General features: G+C 35.5%; 2 protein-coding genes across 8 annotated transcripts in view; one reads left to right on the top strand and one right to left on the bottom strand.

The window, feature by feature from the left end:
• The first annotated feature begins 1,504 nt into the window (after positions 1–1,504).
• On the top strand, positions 1,505–18,667 carry LOC135197209 (uncharacterized). 2 transcript variants are annotated; one of them, XM_064224260.1, is made up of 4 exons: positions 1,505–1,680; positions 2,261–2,304; positions 13,415–13,693; positions 15,422–18,667. In XM_064224260.1, exons 2-4 carry the CDS (start codon positions 2,278–2,280, stop codon positions 15,563–15,565), a joined length of 450 nt encoding a protein of 149 aa, XP_064080330.1. In that variant the 5' UTR covers positions 1,505–1,680; positions 2,261–2,277; the 3' UTR covers positions 15,566–18,667. The 2 variants fall into 2 exon arrangements, with proteins under 2 accessions (XP_064080330.1, XP_064080331.1); XM_064224261.1 differs by lacking the exon at positions 1,505–1,680 and adding an exon at positions 1,798–1,977.
• LOC135197207 (uncharacterized) overlaps positions 2,311–20,380 on the bottom strand; it is a 34,283-nt gene continuing 16,213 nt past the window's right edge. For 4 of the 6 annotated variants that reach the window (XR_010310577.1, XR_010310574.1, XR_010310576.1 and 1 more), the window contains one exon: positions 19,698–20,041. Coding sequence is in view for 2 of the 6 variants with exons in the window: in XM_064224258.1 (XP_064080328.1) it covers positions 19,874–20,041 (168 nt within the window). In the remaining 4 variants the exon portion in view is untranslated. Of the gene's footprint in view, positions 3,777–19,697; positions 20,042–20,380 lie in introns of those variants that run through there. The other 2 variants (XR_010310575.1, XM_064224259.1) reach the window with 1 other exon arrangement.

Consider the following 20,380-nt stretch of genomic DNA (forward strand, 5'->3'; position numbering starts at 1 on the left):
TTTTTCTTATTTTACCTCTTTTTCGTTATTCTCCCTTACCTCATTATCTTCAGCTGAAGAGCCACTCTGTTCAAGTGTGAAACTTACCGAGTGGCTAGTGTTTATCTATTCTTTTTTTTTTTCTAGTGCTAGGGCTGGCGGGATACCCAGCTTGTTGTCTTTCATTCAACCTCAATCTACCCCAGGCCTAGAGGTATCGATCGAGTCGGCCCTTGGAAGATTGAGTTTTTTATGTAATGTAAATAAATACATGAAAAAATCTATACTTTGACTTTCTGTCCTTTAGCCCCGGAGCCTCTCTTATACTACCGCCATTTTTGACGAATTTTGAGTTTAGATTCTACTAACTGTGTACGTTTGTAAGGAACAGGCTCCATCGAGCAATACTGCTCATGGTTTGCGTGCAACTTAGGCGCTCAATCTTGGGCGAGATCTTTGAAGATCAGTGGTTGCTTTACACGCGCACACACATTTGTATGGTATTATGTACTTGTGCGTGTATAACAAACATTAGTGTGTTCGCGCGCGTGCGTGGTGGGGAAGGTGTTGAACAGCAAATTATGTCAGTGAAATTAACATAATTTCTTGCCGTTAAGAAACAATTAAAATTGTATATATACATGTATATACTATATCATACAAATATATCTTCTTTATCGTTTTCTCATGAATATCATTCCTTTTAAAACTACATTTGCGAAAACCGTTTTATTTGAAAACATTCTAATGTTTTCTATTCCTTTCATGTGAATGAATATTTGTAATTTTCTCTCATTCTAATACCACAATTTTATAAGTTAGATGCATCAAAATACACAAGGAAATACACTAAATCGTGATGGAAGTTTAATCTGCTCCTGTCTATGTTACAGATCTGTTATTTAAAGCGCAGTTTATTCGTCTTTACAACTTTATCGAGGCTCTACCGAGAACCCTGATGCTGATCCATTAAACAAAAGAGAGGAAAAAAATATGAGTCAGATGCTGACGTTTTGCAGACAGGCAGTTTCGGGAGAAGTGGACAAACCGTCTGCAGCAGCATCATCGAACCTCTGGCAGTTTCGCATGTTCCTCCTAATGATAGCTCGCTCCTAGAAGCAATTCCATAAAGCATTTTCCACAAAGGAGTTTAAACTTTCTTTCTTTCACTATCTCTCTCCTCAGAATTCTGGATGATTCGGATATTCAAGCTCTAATTACATTAACCAACAAACTGCTGTATTTTGATAAATTGTAAAATGTTCAAAGTTACCCGTGATGGCACTTCGAGGAAGTGCATAACCTAAACCTAAATATTTATAACGGGTAATTTCAGGACAACTGAACGAGAATTACACAAAACATTGAGATAGGAGCTTCATTGTTTTCCGTGGGATTAATCGTTATATGATACTGAAAGGAAACTGTATAACGTATCGACAATCCTTACCGTTTTCAAGGTAAGGTATGCATGTCATGAGCATCCATGGCACAGGCGTTGCCAGTTAGTTACTTTATCTCATCCTATTCCCGAGTGTTGCCGAGACTGAGCAGCCACAGCCACTGAAGGCGGTATAACTTGTTGAGGCAGAGGAGCTCATACACGTAGTCACTTTCAACATACTTTGAGGCTGTTCAGTGTTGATAGATATATGCAATAACGAACGTACATCGTATACAGCTTGAAATACGTCATACCTGGTAAGTAGTAGGGGATATTCGCCTAAAATGTCAGTGTGTTATTTAACCTAGAACAATTCTTTGTACATGTTGGGTACCCGTTCGATGTTACGCAAGGCGGTGTTGGGCAGTAGAATGGATTTTCGATATTCCTATCAGGAATGGTCAACGTTATTTTATAGCGACGCAACAACGAGTGAAATAGCTTTGAGTGACCCAAGTGTTTCATGGCTAGCGTGACACCAATAGCGTCAAGAAATAAAAATGAAAAGTGGGAAGTTATGGAGGGACCGTACAAGATGGGGAGTGTAGCCGTAGGTTAGACATGCCTCCACTGCTGTTTACTCAACACAGTTTCCGGCAGGAGTTACCCATACCCTGCTTGTGTTTGGTTTGTTGTTAGCTGTGAAAGCGTTTTAAACCACTACATGTACACGATTAAGCTGGTCTAATGCCGTCACACACATATACATACATATACGTATATGAGTATTTTCAGTCCTGTGAGACATTGTTTCGTATATATCGCCATTAATGCCATATGTAGTACTACAAATTTTAATACATTTCACCTGATACAAAATTTCTCATTGACTTTCAGATTCGGAATAGTTGACAATGGCAGAGAAACCAGGTTATGGAAAGGTAAGGATTAATTTAAAGTTTGTTTATTTCCCCACTGTATGAAAGCGATGACTGAATTCAATGTGGAGTGAGCCCGATGACAGATGACACCGAGGTTGCAATGTTCGCTCGCTGTATTAACAGTGTTGCCAGATCATTTTCCTAAAACCGTGCGAAGATTTTCTATACTTTTTTTTTTTTTATCTGTCCATCCGCCTGTGGTGTTTGCGTATGGTAACACTGCGTCCTGGGCTTTAAATAGTTACATTGCTTACATTCAACAATAATAATATTCTATTTCGAATATTAACGGTGTAATTCGCATACTGTAAAACACTTTTCAGTTGCAAATGTACTCCCAGATATCTTTTTATTTACCTAAAACTTATACGTAGCGTAACTATTTGAAGCCCGGGACGCTGTTACCATGCGCAAACACCACAGGCGGATGGACACAAGGAAAAAACAGAGTATAGATAACATTATATTGAGATAAAATAAAATATTTACAAGAAACTTCAGGATCTTAACTATATTTATTGACATTGTGTTTCGTGTATATTCGCATAAGAAAGAAATTTGAACGAACTGAAGAGCTTAGTCAATACACACATATAAAGCAGATTAATGGTAATTCCTGTGGACTAGGAATTAGGAAAATAAATGTTTCTCTGCTCGCTTAAACATGTCCGGCTTAAATGTTTTCCACAAGACAACAAAATAAAAAAATCTGCATTTCATGTCCACCATACTCTTAAAAATCACCGTACATTTACATATATCACAAAACTAAAAATATAATTTCTTTATGCAGATGAAACCTATTCACATGGAACAGGGGCCATTGACCTAACGTTCAAGCTTTCAAAGAATATTATGTTCATTAGGTACAATTAAGAGGAAGTTAAGGGAAATGCAGAAAGAAGAGATCCCGCTCATTAAAAAAGATAAATTAATATGATAAAAATGTATTAGAATGCAAGAAGAGTATTAGGGTAATGCCTTGAATCTTTGCCTGAACTTCTTTGGTTCCAGTTGCACGGCATCCTCTGAGGAATAAAGGACCCCTGGAACTGAGGAGTTCGACAGCGAGGTCGTACATTTAGACTGCATATTATTGATGCTGCTGTTCAGCATATCTGGTTGTCCTCGGTAGGCAAAGGGGATCAGGGATCGTTTGTGAATTGTCAGTCGTTTGTCAAATTCATCTGACTTTGTATAGCTAACCATACTCTAGCATTGTCAGTGTGCATTTTCTGTACAGTGTGTTTACTTTAAAGGCAGTTTTTCATGGAGTTAACTCTAGTAGAGACTAGATACAACACAATAAGCAGTGCATCATCCTCTTTTGAGGTAGTTTTTATCCAATTTTTAAACAAAAGCTCCTGTTCGTATGATCATTCTCCTTTTGCATATATCGTCTGTTTTTCTTATATCACCTGAACGTGTCCCTTTCTGTCCTCTTCATTTTCATCGCCATCAACACAGCTGGACTGCAACAATAGAAAGTTAAGCTTAAGTTAGATCGTACGCCCTTCCAAGTATACTACATGTTCAAGTATAATGATTTTTTTTCAAGCCTCGCACCACTGAGAACATTTTTTTTTTAAATTATACAGAAATTTTTCCTTATTGTGCAAAATTTGTTTAAACAAATACCACTGGGAATAAAAAAAAATATGTGGCTTGCATTGTGCAAAATTTGTTTAACAAATACACTGAGAACAAAACATATGTGACTTTTCATTTTGCAAAATTTGTTAAACCCCACTGTGACAAAAATGGATCCAAATTAAAAAGCAGTTGTGAAAAAAGTAGTTCCCAATTGAAAAGCAGTTGTAAATAAAGTGGTTCCCAATTAAAAAGCAGTAGTGAAAAAAGTGTATCCCAATTAAAAAGCAGTAGTGAAAATAGTGGATCCTAATTAAAAAGCAGTAGTGAAACAAGTGGATCCCAATTTAAAAGCAGTAATAAAAATAGTGGATCCCAATTTAAAAGCAGTAGTGAAACAAATGGATCCCAATTAAAAAGCAGTTGTGAAGAAAGTGGATCCTAATTAAAAAGCAGTAGTGAAACAAGTGGATCCCAATTAAAAAGCAGTTGTGAAGAAAGTGAATCCTAATTAAAAAGCAGTAGTGAAACAAGTGGATCCCAATTAAAAAGCAGTTGTGAAGAAAGTGGATCCTAATTAAAAAGCAGTTGTGAAAAAAGTGGATCCAAATTGAAAAGCAGTAGTGAAACAAGTGATTACCAATTAAAAAGCAGTTGTGAAAAAAGTGGATCCCAATTAAAAAGCAGTTGTGAAGAAAGTGGATCCCAATTAAAAAGCAGTTGTGAAAATAGTGGATCCCAATTTAAAAGCAGTTGTGAAAATAGTGGATCCCAATTAAAAAGCAGTTGTGAAAAAAGTGGATCCCAATTAAAAAGCAGTTGTGAAGAAAGTGGATCCCAATTAAAAAGCAGTTGTGAAAAAAGTGGATCCCAATTAAAAAGCAGTTGTGAAAATAGTGGATCCCAATTAAAAAGCAGTTGTGAAAAAAAGTGGATCCCAATTAAAAAGAAGTTGTGGAAAAAGTGGATCCCAATTAAAAAGCAGTTGTGAAAAAATGGATCCCAATTAAAAAGCAGTTGTGAAGAAAGTGGATTCCAATTAAAAAGCAGTTGTGAAAAAGTGGATCCCAATTAAAAAGTAGTAGTGAAATAAGTGGATCCAAATTAAAAAGCAGTTGTGAAAAAAGTGGATCCCAATTAAAAAGCAGTTGTGAAAAAAGTGGATCCCAATTAAAAAGCAGTAGTGAAAACAGTGGATTCCAATTTAAAAGCAGTATTGAAAATAGTGGATCCCAATTAAAAAGCAGTTGTGAAAAAAGTGGATCCCAATTAAAAAGCAGTTGTGAAAATAGTGGATCCCAATTTAAAAGCAGTTGTGAAAATAGTGGATCCCAATTAAAAAGCAGTTGTGAAAAAAGTGGATCCCAATTAAAAAGCAGTTGTGAAGAAAGTGGATCCCAATTAAAAAGCAGTTGTGAAGAAAGTGGATCCCAATTAAAAAGCAGTGTGAAAAGAAATGGATTCCCAATTTAAAAAGGAATGTGAAAAAAGTGGATCCCAATAAAAAGCAGTTTAAAATAAGTGTGAAAATAGTGGATCCCAATAAAAAGCAATTGTGAAAAAAAGAAAGGGATCCCAATTAAAAAGCAGTTGTGAAAAAAAATAAGTGGATCCCAATTAAAAAGCAGTTGTGAAAATAAGTGGATCCCAATTAAAAAGCAGGTTGTGAAATAAAGTGGATCCCAATTAAAAAGAAAAAGTTGTTGAAAAAAGTGGATTCCCAAATTAAAAAGCAGTGGAAGAAAGTCCCGGATCCCAATTAAAAAGCAGTGTGAAAAAAGTGGATCCCAATTAAAAAGCAGTGTGAAGGAAAGTGGATTCCAATTAAAAAGATTGTGAAAAAAAGTGGATCCATAAAAAGCAGTTGAAAAAGTCCCGAAAATCCCAATTAAAAAGCAGTGGTTAAGAAAGGTGGGATTCCCAATAAAAAGCAGTTAAAAAGAAAAAAGTGAATCCCAAATTAAAAAGCAGTTAGTGGATGCCCAGTTGGAAAAATTCCCAAAAAAAGCAGTTGTGAAGAATTAAAAAGCAAGTAGTAGTGAAAAAAAAGTTGGATCCCAATTAAAAAGCTAGTAGATAAAAAAGTGGAAAAAATCCCAAGTAAAAAAGGCAGTAGGGAAAAAAGTGCCCGAATCCCAATTAAAAAGCAGTTGTGAAAAAGTTGATCCCAATTAAAAAGAAGGTTGTGAAGAAAAGTGGAAAAAATCCCAATTTAAAACAGTTGGTGTGAAAAAAGGGATCCCAATTAAAAACAAAGCAAGTTGTGAAAAAAGAAAGTGGATCCCATTTAAAAAAAACCCCAAGTTGTGAAAAAATTGTGGATCCCCAATAAAAGCAGTTATGAAAAACAGTGGAATCCCAATAATTAAAAAGCAAAGTTGTGAAAAAAGTGGCCCTCCCAATTTAAAAAAACAGTTAGTGAAAAAAAAGGTTGGATTCCCAATTAAAAATTAACAAGCAGTTTAGTGAAAAAAGTGGAAATCCCCGAGTAAAAAGCAGTAGTGAAAAAAGTGGATCCAATTAAAAAAAGCAGTTTTGTGAAAAAAAGTGGATCACCAATTAAAAAAGCATTTGTGAAAAAAAGTGGATCCCAATTAAAAAGAAGTTGTGAAGCTGAATGGATCCCAATTAAAAAGCAGTTAGTGAAAAAAGTGATCCCAATTAAAAAGCAGTTGGTGAAAAAAGTGGATCCCAACTTTAAAAAGAAGTGTGGAAAAAGTGGATCCCAATTAAAAAAGCAGTTGTGAAGAAAGTGGATCCCAATTAAAATAAACAGTTGTGAAAAAAGTGGATCCCATAAAAAACAGTGTGAAGAAAGGTGTGGATCCCAATTTAGTAAAGCAGTAGTGAAAAAAGTGGTCCCAATTCCCAAAAATAAAAAATGCAGTGTGAAGAGAAAAAAATGGAGCCCAATTAAAAAAAGCAGTTAGTGAAAAAAAAAGTGGATCCCCAATTAAAAAGCAAGTGTGAAAAAAAGTGGATCCCATTAAAAAGACTTTGTGGAAAAAAGTGGATCCCAATTAAAAAGCAAGTTGTGAAGAAAGTGGATTCCCAATTAAAAAAACAGTTTTGTGAAAAAAGTGGATCCCAATTAAAAAACCCAGTTGAAAAAAGAAAAAAAAGTGGATCCCAATTAAAAATAAAAAGCAGTAGTGAAAAAAAAGTGGATCCCAATTAAAAAGCAGTAGTTGTGAAGAAAGTGGATCCCAATTAAAAAAGCAGTTGTGAAAAAAGTGGATCCCAATTAAAAAGCAGTTTAGTGAAAACAAGTGTATCCCAATTAAAAAAAGCAGTAGTGAAAAAAGAAAGTGGATCCCAATTAAAAAGCAAGTAGTGAAAAAAGGTGGATCCAATTAAAAAGCAGTAAGTGAAAAAAAGAAAAGAATGGGATCCCAATTATAAAAAGCAAGCAGTTGTGAAAAAAGTGGATCCCAATTTAAAAAGCAGTTGTGAAAAAAGTGGATCCCAATTTAAAAAGCAGTTGTGAAGAAAGTGGATCCCATAAAAAGCAGTTGTGAAAAAAGTGGATCCCAATTTAAAAAAGCAGTTTGTGAGAGAATGGATCCCAATTATAAAGCAGTAGTGAAAAAAAGTGGATCCCAATTAAAAGCAGTTATGAAAAAAAGTGGATCCCATTAAAAAGCAGTTGTGAGAAAGTGGATCCCAATTAAAAAGCAGTTTGTGAAAAAAGGGGATCCCAACTATAAAGCAGTTGTGAAGAGGAAGGATCCAATTATAAAGCAGTAGTGAAAAAAAGTGGATCCAAATTAAAAAGCAGTCAGTGAAAAAAAGAAAAAAAAGTGGATTTCCCAATTAAAAAGCAGTTAGTGAAAAAGTGGATCCCAAGTAAAAAAGCAGTAGTGAAAAAAGTGGATCCCCAAATTAAAAAGAGTTAAGTGAAAAAAGTGGGATCCCAATTAAAGCAGTGTGAAAAAAGAAAAGGTGGATCCCCAATTAAAAAGCAGTTGTGAAAAAAGTGGATCCCAATTAAAAAGCAAGTTGTGAAGAGAATGGATCCCAATTATAAAGCAGTAGGAAAAAAGTGGGATCCAATTAAAAAAGCAGTTGTTAAAAAAGTGGATCCCAATTAAAAAGCAGTTGTGAGAAAGTGGAATCCCAATTAAAAAGCAATAGTGAAAAAAATTGGATCCCAATTAAAAAAGCAGTAGTGAAAAAAGGGATCCCAAGTAAAAAAGCAGTAGTGAAAAAAGTGGATCCCAATTAAAAAGCAGTTGTGAAAAAAGTGGATCCCAATTAAAAAGCAGTTGTGAAGAAAAGTGGATCCCAATTAAAAAGCAGTTGTGAAAAAAGTGATCCCAATTAAAAAGCAAAGAGTGTGAAAAAAGTGGATCCCAATTTAAAAGCGTAGTGAAAAAGTGGCTCCCAATTAAAAAGCAGTTGTGAAGTGAAGGATCCCAATTAAACACCGCATGTGAAAAAACCCAAGTGGTCCCAATTAAAACAGCAAGTAGTGAAAAAAGTGGATCCCATTTAAAAAAAGCCCTGGTGACAAAAGTGGATCCCAATTAAAAGCAGTTTATGGAAAAAGTGGAAAAATCCCAATTAAAAAACAGCAAATGTGAGAAGTAATCCCAATTAAAAGCAGTGTGGAAAAGAAAGTGTATCCCAATTAAAAGCGTTGTGACAAAAGTGGATCCCAATTAAAAAGCAGTACCCGTGAAAAAGTGGATCCCAATTAAAAAGCCAGTGGTGAGTGGATCCCAATTTTAAAAGCAGTAGTGAAAAATTGGCTCCCAATTAAAAAAAAGCAGTTGTGAAGAAAGTGGAATCCCAATTAAAAAGTTTCAAAAAGTTGGTGAACAGTGGATCCCGTGTGAAAATAGCCCAGCCCAATGTGACAAAAAAAAATTGGACCCAATTAAAAAGCGTAGTGAAAAAAAGTGGATCTCAATTAAAAAAAGCAGTTGTGAAGAAAAAAAAAAAAAAAAAAGTGGGGATCCCTAATTAAAAAGCAGTTGTGAAGAAAGTGGATCCCAATTAAAAAGCAGTTGTGAAGAGAATGGGTCCCAATTAAAAAGCAGTAGTGAAGAAAGTGGATCTCAATTAAAAAGCAGTTGTGAAGAAAGTGGATCCTAATTAAAAAGCAGTTGTGAAAAAAGTGGATCCCAATTAAAAAGCAGTTGTGAAAAAAGTGGATCCAAATTAAAAAGCAGTTGTGAAGAGAATGGATCCCAATTAAAAAGCAGTTGTGAAGAGAATGGATCCCAATTAAAAAGCAGTAGTGAAGAAAGTGGATCCCAATTAAAAAGCAGTTGTGAAAAAAGTGGATCCAAATTAAAAAGCAGTTGTGAAGAGAATGGATCCCAATTAAAAAGCAGTTGTGAAGAGAATGGATCCCAATTAAAAAGCAGTTGTGAAAAAAGTGGATCCCAATTAAAAAGCAGTAGTGAAGAAAGTGGATCCCAATTAAAAAGCAGTTGTTAAAAAAAAGTAGATCCCAAGTAAAAAGCAGTTGTGAAGAGAATGGATCCCAAGTAAAAAGCAGTTGTGAAGAGAATGGATCCCAATTAAAAAGCAGTTGTGAAGAGAATGGATCCCAATTAAAAAGTAGTTGTGAAAACAGTGGATCCCAATTAAAAAGCAGTTGTGAAAAAGTGGATCCCAATAAAAAAGCAGTTGTGAAAAAGTGGATCCCAATTAAAAAGCAGTTGTGAAAAAGTGGATCCCAATTAAAAAGCAGTTGTGAAAAAAGTGGATCCCAATTAAAAAGCAGTTGTGAAAAGTGGATCCCAATTAAAAAGCAGTTGTGAAAAAGTGGATCCCAATTAAAAAGCAGTAGTGAAAAAAGTGGATCCCAATTAAAAAGCAGTAGTGAAAAATAGTGGATCCCAATTAAAAAGCAGTTGTGAAAAAAGTGGATCCCAATTTAAAAGCAGTTGTGAAGAAAGTGGACCCCAATTTAAAAGCAGTTGTGAAAAAAGTGAATCCCAATTTAAAAGCAGTTGTGAAATTAGTGGATCCCAATTAAAAAGCAGTTGTGAAGAAAGTGGACCCCAATTTAAAAGCAGTTGTGAAGAAAGTGGATCCCAATTAAAAAGCAGTTGTGAAAAAAGTGGATCCCAATTTAAAAGCAGTTGTGAAACAAGTGGATCCCAATTGAAAAGCAGTGGTGAAGAAAGTGGTTTGCAATTGAAAAGCAGTAGTGATAAAAGTGGATCCTAATCCAAAAGCAGTAGTGACAAGTGGTTCCCAATTGAAAAGCATTAATGAAAAAAGTGGATCCCAATTAAAAACAGTAGTGAAAAAAGTCGATCTCAATTGAAAAAATTATCTCAATTACAAAGTAGTTAAAAAGTGGATTGCAATTAAAAAGCAGTTGTGGAAAAGCGTATCTTATTAAGCTTTTCTTAACAGGACAGCGGTCTATGGATGCGGCTCATTGGGTCTCATTAGGATAAACAAGTGGCGACCGATAAATTATGGAAATTGTACCAACAACACAAAACTGCTTCTCTTGAAATGTCATCCGCCCTCCTAAAAATGTTCACCTTTAAATCTTGAATTATCTATGCATAAAAGCAAACTACTTTGAATTACAGTTTTCGATTACTGAAAAAAATTAGAATTCCTCACGACAGTTTTAGGAATTAGATGTGAGACTTAAAATATCTGTAGATTCGTCTGTTTTAGAGGAAAAATATGAATCGCTAAAAAAAAGAAAGAAAAAAAGAACACATTAATATAGATCTGGTAACAATGATTTTCCACACTCGCATATTATGATGATATGTACAGCTGCTAATACTGAGGAAATGCTTCTAAAAGAGGTTCGTTCTAAACTCTTCCAAAAGAGGTTCGTCGTAAACTCGAAAGTTCGATATGGTATACTATTTATAGTGTTTTCCTTTTCTAATGCCACTGGGCAGCGGAGAAATACATACAAAGCGTAATGTATGAAGCAGTTGCTTATCATACGCTCAGTGTGTTTGGTTCGTGGCTGGACTAAGCCGTTTTGTAAGATGGTGCTTTCTAAATACTATATGCAATCGACAATGTCATGTGATGTTATCCTTACTATATAACTGACAACATTATCCTTACTGTAACTGCTTTTGTTGTGCGGTTATTGCAACAATTCGCCACGATGTAACTGGTAAGGAATTTTTCTCTCTCTCTTTTCTCCCTCTGTTTCTGTAGTCATGCACATATCCTCTCACTTCGCCTCTAAGCCCTCCCACCCCCCTCGCCCCCAATCCCTCTCTGACCAAGCAGAAGCAGACACCCCTAACCCCTTCTGTCAAGGTCGTCATTGTCCCACCCTTGGAGCAAATGCTTATCCGGGAACCTTGGTTGTAATTCCTCTCTCTCTCTCTCTCTCTCTCTCTCTCTCTCTCTCTCTCTCTCTCTCTCTCTCTACACCAACCGTCATTACCGGCACCACTATTCAAAAGTGATATTTCCGGACCAATAAAATGGAAGTTATTTGAGTGCGCTAAAAGATATTCGCTTCCTCTGAAATAATCATATTTACTTCCTCTGAAGAAAGATAAGAGGTAGGAAAGTCTGTCTTACATGAAGTAGTACGTAGTGGTCGCGAAAGAGAGAGAGAGAGAGAGAGAATCTGATTGTGAATGAGGGGTTTGGCGAAGGAAGTTTTTTTCTTTTTTTTTTTTTACAAGTGCAGTTGCCAGAGTAACGAGAATAGCACAAAGTGAAGAAAGAATAATTGAAACAAGAAGGGAAAAACCTGAAGAGAACTTGAGAATAAAAAATTTTGAGAGACGAAGAATATCTTAAAAAAGAAAGATTGGTGTGATGCCCAACTGTAACCCTCGACGATTGACTAATAGCCACGTACTAATTCTCTGCTAAAGTCTTTGCCAGATTTGGTTTTGCAGTGGTTTAATAGAACTGATACCCAAACGGTTGTGATCATATACATGGTACATAATTTTACAATAATTTTGAAAGTAACGAGTAGTCATAATCTAGAAAATGTTAATTAATCCCCAAGGAACAGCAGCAGTCCCTAAGAGACTGATGTAAGCGAAAACAAGTGAATCGCTGTGGCAGGAGCCCGTAGTGGCATACGGTCAACCTTATTCTAAATCTAACGGATTCTCTGGCCTAGTATCATTTCATTTTTTCATATCAACAATTGACCCCTGATCCGCTTTATCTGCCACGAGCAAAATACGCTGAACAGCAGAAGCACCAATATGCATTAAATGTGCTTCACTTTCGAACTTCTCAGTTCCGGAGGTCCTTTATGCCTCACACCCGTTGGACAGTGGAACTTCCAGCCTCCCAGCGGATGGGATCATATGAGAAAGCTGACTGATTGGCAAAGTCGGCAGTCAGCTCCCCAGAACCCAGAAGATGCCTACTACCTTATCGGGACTTATATCCTCTGGTGGGTCAGAGAATTCAAGAATGTTGTCAGTCCCAGTGGGAGGATATTCTAAATAATAAAAAAATGCGCAGTATCACGTCATCAGTGTCTCCTTGGTCATATCCGTATATGCCAAGGAGACAAGAAACGATGTTGTGCAGATTGAGGATTGGACATACAAGACTCACACATGGGTTCTTGATGTCTCGTGAAAATCCTCCGTTTTGCGAGAACTGTACTGTGCCCTTGACTGTGAAACATTTGTTGATTGAATGTCCCAGATTCGGGAATTTGAGACATAGGTTCCTGTCTTGGGATCGGGACAGAGTAGGTAATTTTATCCTAGCTACAATTCTTGGAAAGGATTGTAATATAGAGCAGTTATATAAATTTATAGGGAAGGCAGGCCTCCTCAACCAAATTTAAATTATACATAGATTGTCTATGTAAGAACTTTTATATAGGAAGAAAATTTTTATATACATATATTTATAGATATTTTTATATGAAATTTATTAAAAATTTTAATTTTTTCTATTCAATTTATTTCGGTGTCAATTACCCAGATGTTGTAACGCCAGATTTAATACACAATCAATCAATCCCAGAGGTTGTGCAATTGGAACGTCAGAAAATCATGCGAAGATGCAAGGCATTACTAACCCTAATACCATTTCTAACTAGCTATTTATTAATTAATTTTTTTCTTTCTAAATAAGTGGTGTCTCGTTTTTGTGTATTTGCCATCACCTTTTACTTCTTCCTAATGAACACCATATTCTTGTGAAGCTTGAATTTCAAGTGAATTGTCTCTGTGGTATTGTTCCATATATGAATAGGTATCTTCTGATTAATTTACTATTGTACTTTTCTCAGTTCCTCCCTTCCATAGTACTTTTTCCCATTCCCTCCCTGTCCTAGTATTAATTAAAATCTCTCTTGCCTTACCTTCTATTCATTAGTTTCATTTCTTCATTGTCTTACCTTAATACTATTTCATTTCTTCCTTGCCTAACCATAGAGGAAATGCATTGCTTCTTTGTCTTACCTTTATTTCTTCCTTGCCTAACATCAGTACTACTACCAATTCATTTCTTCCATTCCTAACCTTAGTACTACTGAATTTCTTCCTTGCCTTACCTTAGTACTCAATCACTTCTTTTTCAGGTTGAAGACAATGGGTTCGGCGACGAAACCGATGCTTACGGTGATCCACCCCCAGCCTACAACGAAACCGCCATGTCGCCTATGAAGGGGGACCAATCGTCGGCTCCACCGCAGCCATATCCACCAGGCGTGGGTTTTCCTTCCCCTCAGGGGCATTATCTTCCTCCCATTCCCCAACCAGCTCCTGTCCAGGTCATCGTTCCCCCAGCTGCTCCTGCAGTGTCCAATGTGGTGGTGGAGATGTCACACCTACCGCCAGGAACTTGCACTGTCTGTCGAGTAAGTTGGTTGTTTACCTTCTTCTTGCCCGATGTTGTGTCCATTCTTTGAGTCCGCGTTCCTTTCTTGTATTTTACATTGTATTTATTGCTTACGAATGCTTATTTTTATTGTTTTTTTTTTTAAAGCTTGAATATCAACAAAGGTTCTAACGGATGCATTGTATAAAAATTCTGGGTAGGCCTAGAGCCCAATTCTGCCCTTAGTAAAATGTTGATTGTATAAAGATCACCAAAAATATCATCGTCAAGACCCAGGAAGGTGTGGATGTCTCTGTAGATCTGGGATCCAGCTGTGGCCAAATTGAGACCTCGGCAGCAATTGTTATTCAGCTGTGAACAGATTGATGCTGATATATATATATATATATATATATATATATATATATATATATATATATATATATATATATATATATATATATAGCCTATATATAAAATTTGTTATTGATCCGGTTGTGAGCCAAGTCAGACTGCCCTGACCTCGAGTTCAGTATTAAACAAATTGGGACTACTGTCAATTTTAAAATCATGAACGATGTATAGTATCGAAGTATAGTGTTCTCTCCCTCTCGTACCCTACAGTGCCGAAACACTGCTGTAGTGTGTACTGTGGAAGTGTATTGTCTTATTGCATTATTTCTCATTGGACTGTAAAGCCAACCACTTGGGTCTTTCTGTCATGGAGTGCGTAAGACATTGAAAAAAGGGAGCTGGAGTGGTTGACAGAAAGATTTAGAGAAAGGAAGTGAAGCGGAGGTAATGTAAAAGGCTAAGAAGTGTTCGGACAGTGGCCGAATGGATGCCACAAACAACCTGTAGTAATGCCCACAGTGCACCACGTGAAGTACACTACCTTCCAACTGGGACAGTTTAGTACAAAATCCGCGGTGTATATTCAATATTGGTAAGGATTGTTGGCAACAATTTGTGGTTGGGCTCAACTGCTACGAATTTGAGTACTAATTTATTTGTTCATTCATTCGCGAGCAAATTGGAACTGCGCTATGTAGTGTGAATCAAGTTTTGAACAAAGACTAAATATAAATTTTTTTAAGCAATTTCTGTTTTTGCTCAGGATATTCCTAATATAAAGAGCAATGGTCGGATCCCCTTAGGAACCAACACAGTTCACATACAAATGGGAACAAATCTTACTATTTTTTTAAAGCAAAATCTGACCTGATTGATCCTAGGCCTAACAGGGTTGGAGTCGTTGTAATTTAATTGAAATGTATTTAATTACAGAATTTCGTGTAATTGTAATAGAAAATGAAATTATAGTAAGTAATTGCAATTTAATTAATTAAATGAAGATACAATTTGTAATTTAATTGTAATTATAAAATTCAAGTATTAAGGATCGGGATCCATTAGGAGTGATGGCCTAACTATTGCTAATAGATACTCTTGATATGACCTCTGCTCTTCTTCTATCACTTACACTTCTAGAAGTAAATGATGTAACCCCATTATCTCGATTTGCCTGCCGCAATACACTGTTTCCTGTGCCTAAGATTAACGTCTACTCTCGCACTGAAATCAGTTGTAATTGTTACTGCAATTGTGATTGAATTTTTTGTTAAGTAATTGTAATTGCAATGTAATTGCCATTTCCAAATTAATTGTACATTTTTAAAAAATAATTGTAATTGTAATTCATTTCTTCAAGTGTAATTACTCCAACCATGGTACCGAACTCCCAAGTAATCTTTTTTCTTACTTACAGAAAGGCCAGATTAAGGACAGCGCATCCTGCTGCACATGGTTTTGGTGCTGTCTGCTGTTACCTTTAGGGATCCTCCCTGGCATCATCGCCTTCTGCTGCTGTTGCCGTAGGCCCAAGTGCAATCACTGTGGCTTCAGTATCTAAGGACAAGCGATGATCGTCTTTGTCACCTCACATGGTACTTCTGGTTCTCATAACAAAAGTTGTCAAAGTTTTGGCTCGTACAAGGAACCGTATCATTTGCTTTGCAAAAGCAAAACATAGTTTTCATGTGCTAAAATTCATTGTATCCATAGTTGCCTTATTCCTGGCGATAAATTGAAGTATATTAGAAGTATTACACATAACTGATACCTGCTATCAGCTGCTCTCATAGATTTGGTTGAATCTAGAAACTGCCATTTGTTTTCTTTTTTAATTAGACCCTTTAGCTTTGCTGGAGGATATTATGGGGAATTTTTACGCAATATGATATGAATAATAGGTTATAAAGATTTTTTGTTTACATTTTCCAACAAATTCCAAGGTTAATCTGATTTTAAAAAATTTCAATGTTTATCTTTATGTATGTATGGCTTCTCGTATTTCGTTTTCGTTGTCATTCACCTGATCTAACCAATTCAAAAGGTAGGCACAAGTGCACATAGGGTACTTTGTAATTTTACGGCTTTGTCTGAAGAGAAATAACCTTTCCAAAGCCATTTTGTTAAGAGAAGTATTTTTCTTATTTGCACCCAATTATCTGTATATGTTGCCTGAACCTGACAGAACAAAGTAACGGCTGATAAATAAGATGAGAGCTCACCGGAGGAGCCATTTTGAGCTCTGTATGTCCTTTGTGTTTTCGAGATATAGCGTAAAGTAACAGTGCCCTTGTCAGTTTTTTTTTATTTTTTTAAAGAGGTTTTAAGATGAAGAAGCAAAATTCTGACAAAGAATTGGCCAAGCAGATTGATTGCGTCGGTCAAGGAGGTCATCTTTGCAGTAGTCAATTTTGTAAGTTATTGGCCACTGCCAAAATTCTATATTTCTTTCATTTTCTTCAGTATAATAATAATAATAATAATAATAATAATAATAATACCATCTGCCGTTTTCCTTTTCTCTTCCTGTTTTTGATTGAATTTGAAATATGCCGTTTGTCTTTCGAAGCCTTTCCCTCTCCACTAGCTCTATTTTATTCTTGCCAAATATTATGCTCATAACGCAATCTTACTACTTTGACCTTCCCTACTGCATGTTATATTGGAATGCCTAGACCGATATCAGTACTACAGTAATTGCATTACTACAGAGAGAGTGGCGAGTGCACTACTAAAGCCAAATAGGCCAAGGACTATTTCTCGTAGAGTATAGGAACTAATACTCACCCTTTTTCGATTCCCCTTGACAATTAAACAGCTAGTGTTAACTCTGGACATCAGAGATGTGGTAAGAGGGAGGTGTCTGAACTAGACCTTGGCAAAGTACGAAGGTGTTCTTGTTTGAAACTTAGTTTGCTCGCCGACATCCTTTTCTGTGGTAGCCTTTAGTGTGTCATGGCCCCAATGCAGACCAATGGCACAGAAACAAAACAGCACCATGAACGTTGGCCATCCAGACTTAGCTATTGGCGGAAAACAAACAGTGCCAACTCGGTTTTTAGTCGTTTTCCTTCAAAGTTCAGTTCCATTAGGGCATCTTGAGGAGCACGTTGACTATCATAGTCCAGCACTATTATGCGTATAATAGTGTTTGCATTAAATGACAGCCACAAACGTGATGAGAGGTTCGGGTGATACGTCCTTAGTACTAGCATGCATTGCACGCCATTAGGTGGCGTTGCTGTGCTTACTTGTGCATGCTTAGGTTGAATTTAATATTAAATGATCTTTTCAAATCGTATTTTGTTAATAGATTCCCTTTGTTCGTGCACATTTCCCTTTATTTTTGAGTTTGCTCGTCCGTGTTAGTAATAATACCAGTAAAAGACTTTAAAGTAAGTTGTGTAATACTGTAGTTTAAGTAGAGGTTCTGTCAGTGTCAGAAATGCGCCCATTTTACAATGTGTTAGAATCGCACATATTGTATATCTGTATGGCTATATCATACCCTGTAGCTTATTCATTTACCAGAAGACTGCCTTCACATTGAATCGTAAACTGAAGATACTCTATTCATTACAAAGTAACATAGTCAATAACTTAGCTAGTTTTGTACTCGTATGTGTATATTCATCACACCCCTTATATTGCACAATGTTGAGCAGGCTGGATAGACCTTTTTTTCAGGTTCTGTAGACGGCCAATGGTTTATCTATATCATTCACTGAAACAGTATTAAATCATAGCTTCAAACTTTCACTTTTTTTTTTATTGTCTCACGTATAGACCAATGTGTTTAGTATGCGTCACGTATAGACCTATGTGTTTTGTATGCATTCATCTTAAGATTTGTATCTACTGCTTTATATATTATCTGGTAAGCTGAAAGGGTTGTACTATTGTTTCTGATCTATTTTACACTTGAGTTCACAATTAAAATTAAAACGCCAGTTTACATAGCCACAAAACAATCAATTTAGTGTTTCGTATAATCTCTAATTTTGTCGGAAGCTTATATTTTTGCTCCTGGTATACAGACCTTTTTAGAAACGTCTTTAATGTATTTTTTCAGATGATACAATGGGGTTGAAAATTATCACTCAAAACCAGGATTGTTTACAATCATATGAAAAGTGAGAAACTCCTCGCGAGATCTGGTAAAACACCTGACAGCTCTGTGGTGTTAGTTGTTGAATCTAGAGTGAAAAGTGAATTATATTTTGACCTAAATTTTATATTTTTGTATGCAGAAGAAGTTTTCTTAGGCTGAAGTGCTAATGGATATATTATATATATATATATATATATATATATATATATATATATATATATATATATATATATATATATTCTTTATCAAGAACGTTGCTTTTTTATGAAATGGTTGAACGTGACGGAAGAGAGATCAGTAAGGCAGTTTTACAAACTCGTAAGAGTAGTGAGTAGTGAATGTGATAAGACAGTTCAGTATTAGAGACGATTGTTACTCATTAATAAGCAGTATGACAACTGGCATGTTCAGTTTATATCATTACGTGAGAGTGAAATTTTTATGAGTATTGTTGCTTCTTTTAGGGTTACAATTATGAAATGTATGCATAACTTAGTGATGTTCAGTACTTTGTAAAATGGCTTTAGAATAAAATTTTATGAATAACTGAAACAGTATTATTGCATCCTTGCTTATAACATCATCATATTAATAAAAAAAAAACTACTGCAATAATAACATAACAATATGAATAAAATTCTTTCGTAAGCACAGGAATCTCATGAGAATGAAAGTGTCATCTATTAAACTAGTCTTCATTCGCAGTCCTTTTTTAAAAACGTGGAATAAACCTTTTAAAAATATATCTAGTCCATTAACATGTCATGAACATTATTCAAATATTTCATCATATGATTTCAAGTACGCCATAGCACGATAGGTACAAAAGTAGATTTCAAGATATCTGATAATTAAGAGTATATGCATTTCTGATGATTGTATCGATAGACCTTAGGAATCATCAAATAAGAATAAATAAATAAAAAAACAACATAGACAAGTACCACCTATAAGGTTGGTAGAAAATACCAGTTCCTGGTATGTTATATAATGCTGTATAGGATTGGTATGTCATATACTGCTGTATAGGATTTCTAAAATATGCTATACAATAGTACATTTACTGAGCTTTCATATCTGATAGACACGAATCAAATTGATACATTCACTGAAATATACATATCACTCAGCACAGGAAACCCAATTTTCCACGGCCATATCACATGTACTACACTAACACAATACAAAAGGTATACCAAACGCTCACCATAATAAACTATACACTATAATGAAATTTGTACCATTAAAGTTAAAAAAATCCTTCAGTCAGTATTTACGAAAGATAAAGTAAATAAAAAAATAAATATATATAACTCAGTAAACTCCTTTAGTCAGTATGTAAAAAAGTCAAAGTAAATCAACAAATAGATAAATATATCTCAGTTAGAAAACTTCCTCAGTCAGTATTTAAGAAAGACAAAGTAGATAAAAAAAGATATATAACTCAGTTAGAAAACTACTTCATTCAGTATTTAATGAAGACAAAGTAAATCAACAAATAAGTAAATGTATAACTCAGATAGAAAACACCTTCAGTCAGTATTTAAGAAAAACAAACTAAATAAATAAGAAATAAATATATAGCTCAGTTAGTAAACTCCTTCAGTCAGTATTTAAGGAAAACTACGTAAATCAACAAATAAATAAATGTGTAACTCAGAAACCTTCTTCAGTCAGTATTTAAGAAAAACTAAGTAACCCAAGAAATGATTAAATATATCAATAAAACAATCCCACAGAACAAAAATAAAGAAGTGATTAGAAATCCATATAGCAATGGTGCTCAGAATCTTGATGGCAGTACTGGCGCTCATGCTCCCTGCCGCAACGGAGGAAGACTACTATCACGACAGGGAACAGGCAGGGAAGCAGCAGGGTGCATAGGAGCAATTTCCACCAAGGGGTCCTACAGTTGATGTGGCCTTTCTGTGGGTATACAGACATACTTTATTATTATTATTATTCAGGTGAATCCCATTCATATGGAACAAGCCCACAAGGGCCACTAACTTGAAATTCAAGCTTCCAAAGAATATGGTGTTCATGAGGAAGAAGTAAAAGGAGTTAAAGGGAAGAACAGAAAGAAGATAACTCACTATTAAAAGAGAAAAAAAAAATAATATAGATAAAAATGTACCAAAATGCAAGAAGAATAGTACGAGGATAGTAATGCAGTGCATCTTTGGTTGAACATTTGAAGTTCCAATTGCAGCATGATATCCTCAAGGAGATTCTTCCACAGTCCAACAGTTTGGGGAGTAAAGG

This window comes from Macrobrachium nipponense, chromosome 18, assembly GCF_015104395.2.
Source record: "Macrobrachium nipponense isolate FS-2020 chromosome 18, ASM1510439v2, whole genome shotgun sequence".
NCBI classification, from domain to species: domain Eukaryota; kingdom Metazoa; phylum Arthropoda; class Malacostraca; order Decapoda; family Palaemonidae; genus Macrobrachium; species Macrobrachium nipponense.

Bases quoted from the DNA above. Each gene is read 5' to 3' on its own strand.
- LOC135197209 (XM_064224260.1), top strand. From the start codon at position 2,278: ATGGCAGAGAAACCAGGTTATGGAAAG. The intron at 2,305-13,414 runs GTAAGGATTAAT...CTTCTTTTTCAG, and splicing joins AGAAACCAGGTTATGGAAAG to GTTGAAGACAATGGGTTCGG. The intron at 13,694-15,421 runs GTAAGTTGGTTG...TCTTACTTACAG, and splicing joins GAACTTGCACTGTCTGTCGA to AAAGGCCAGATTAAGGACAG.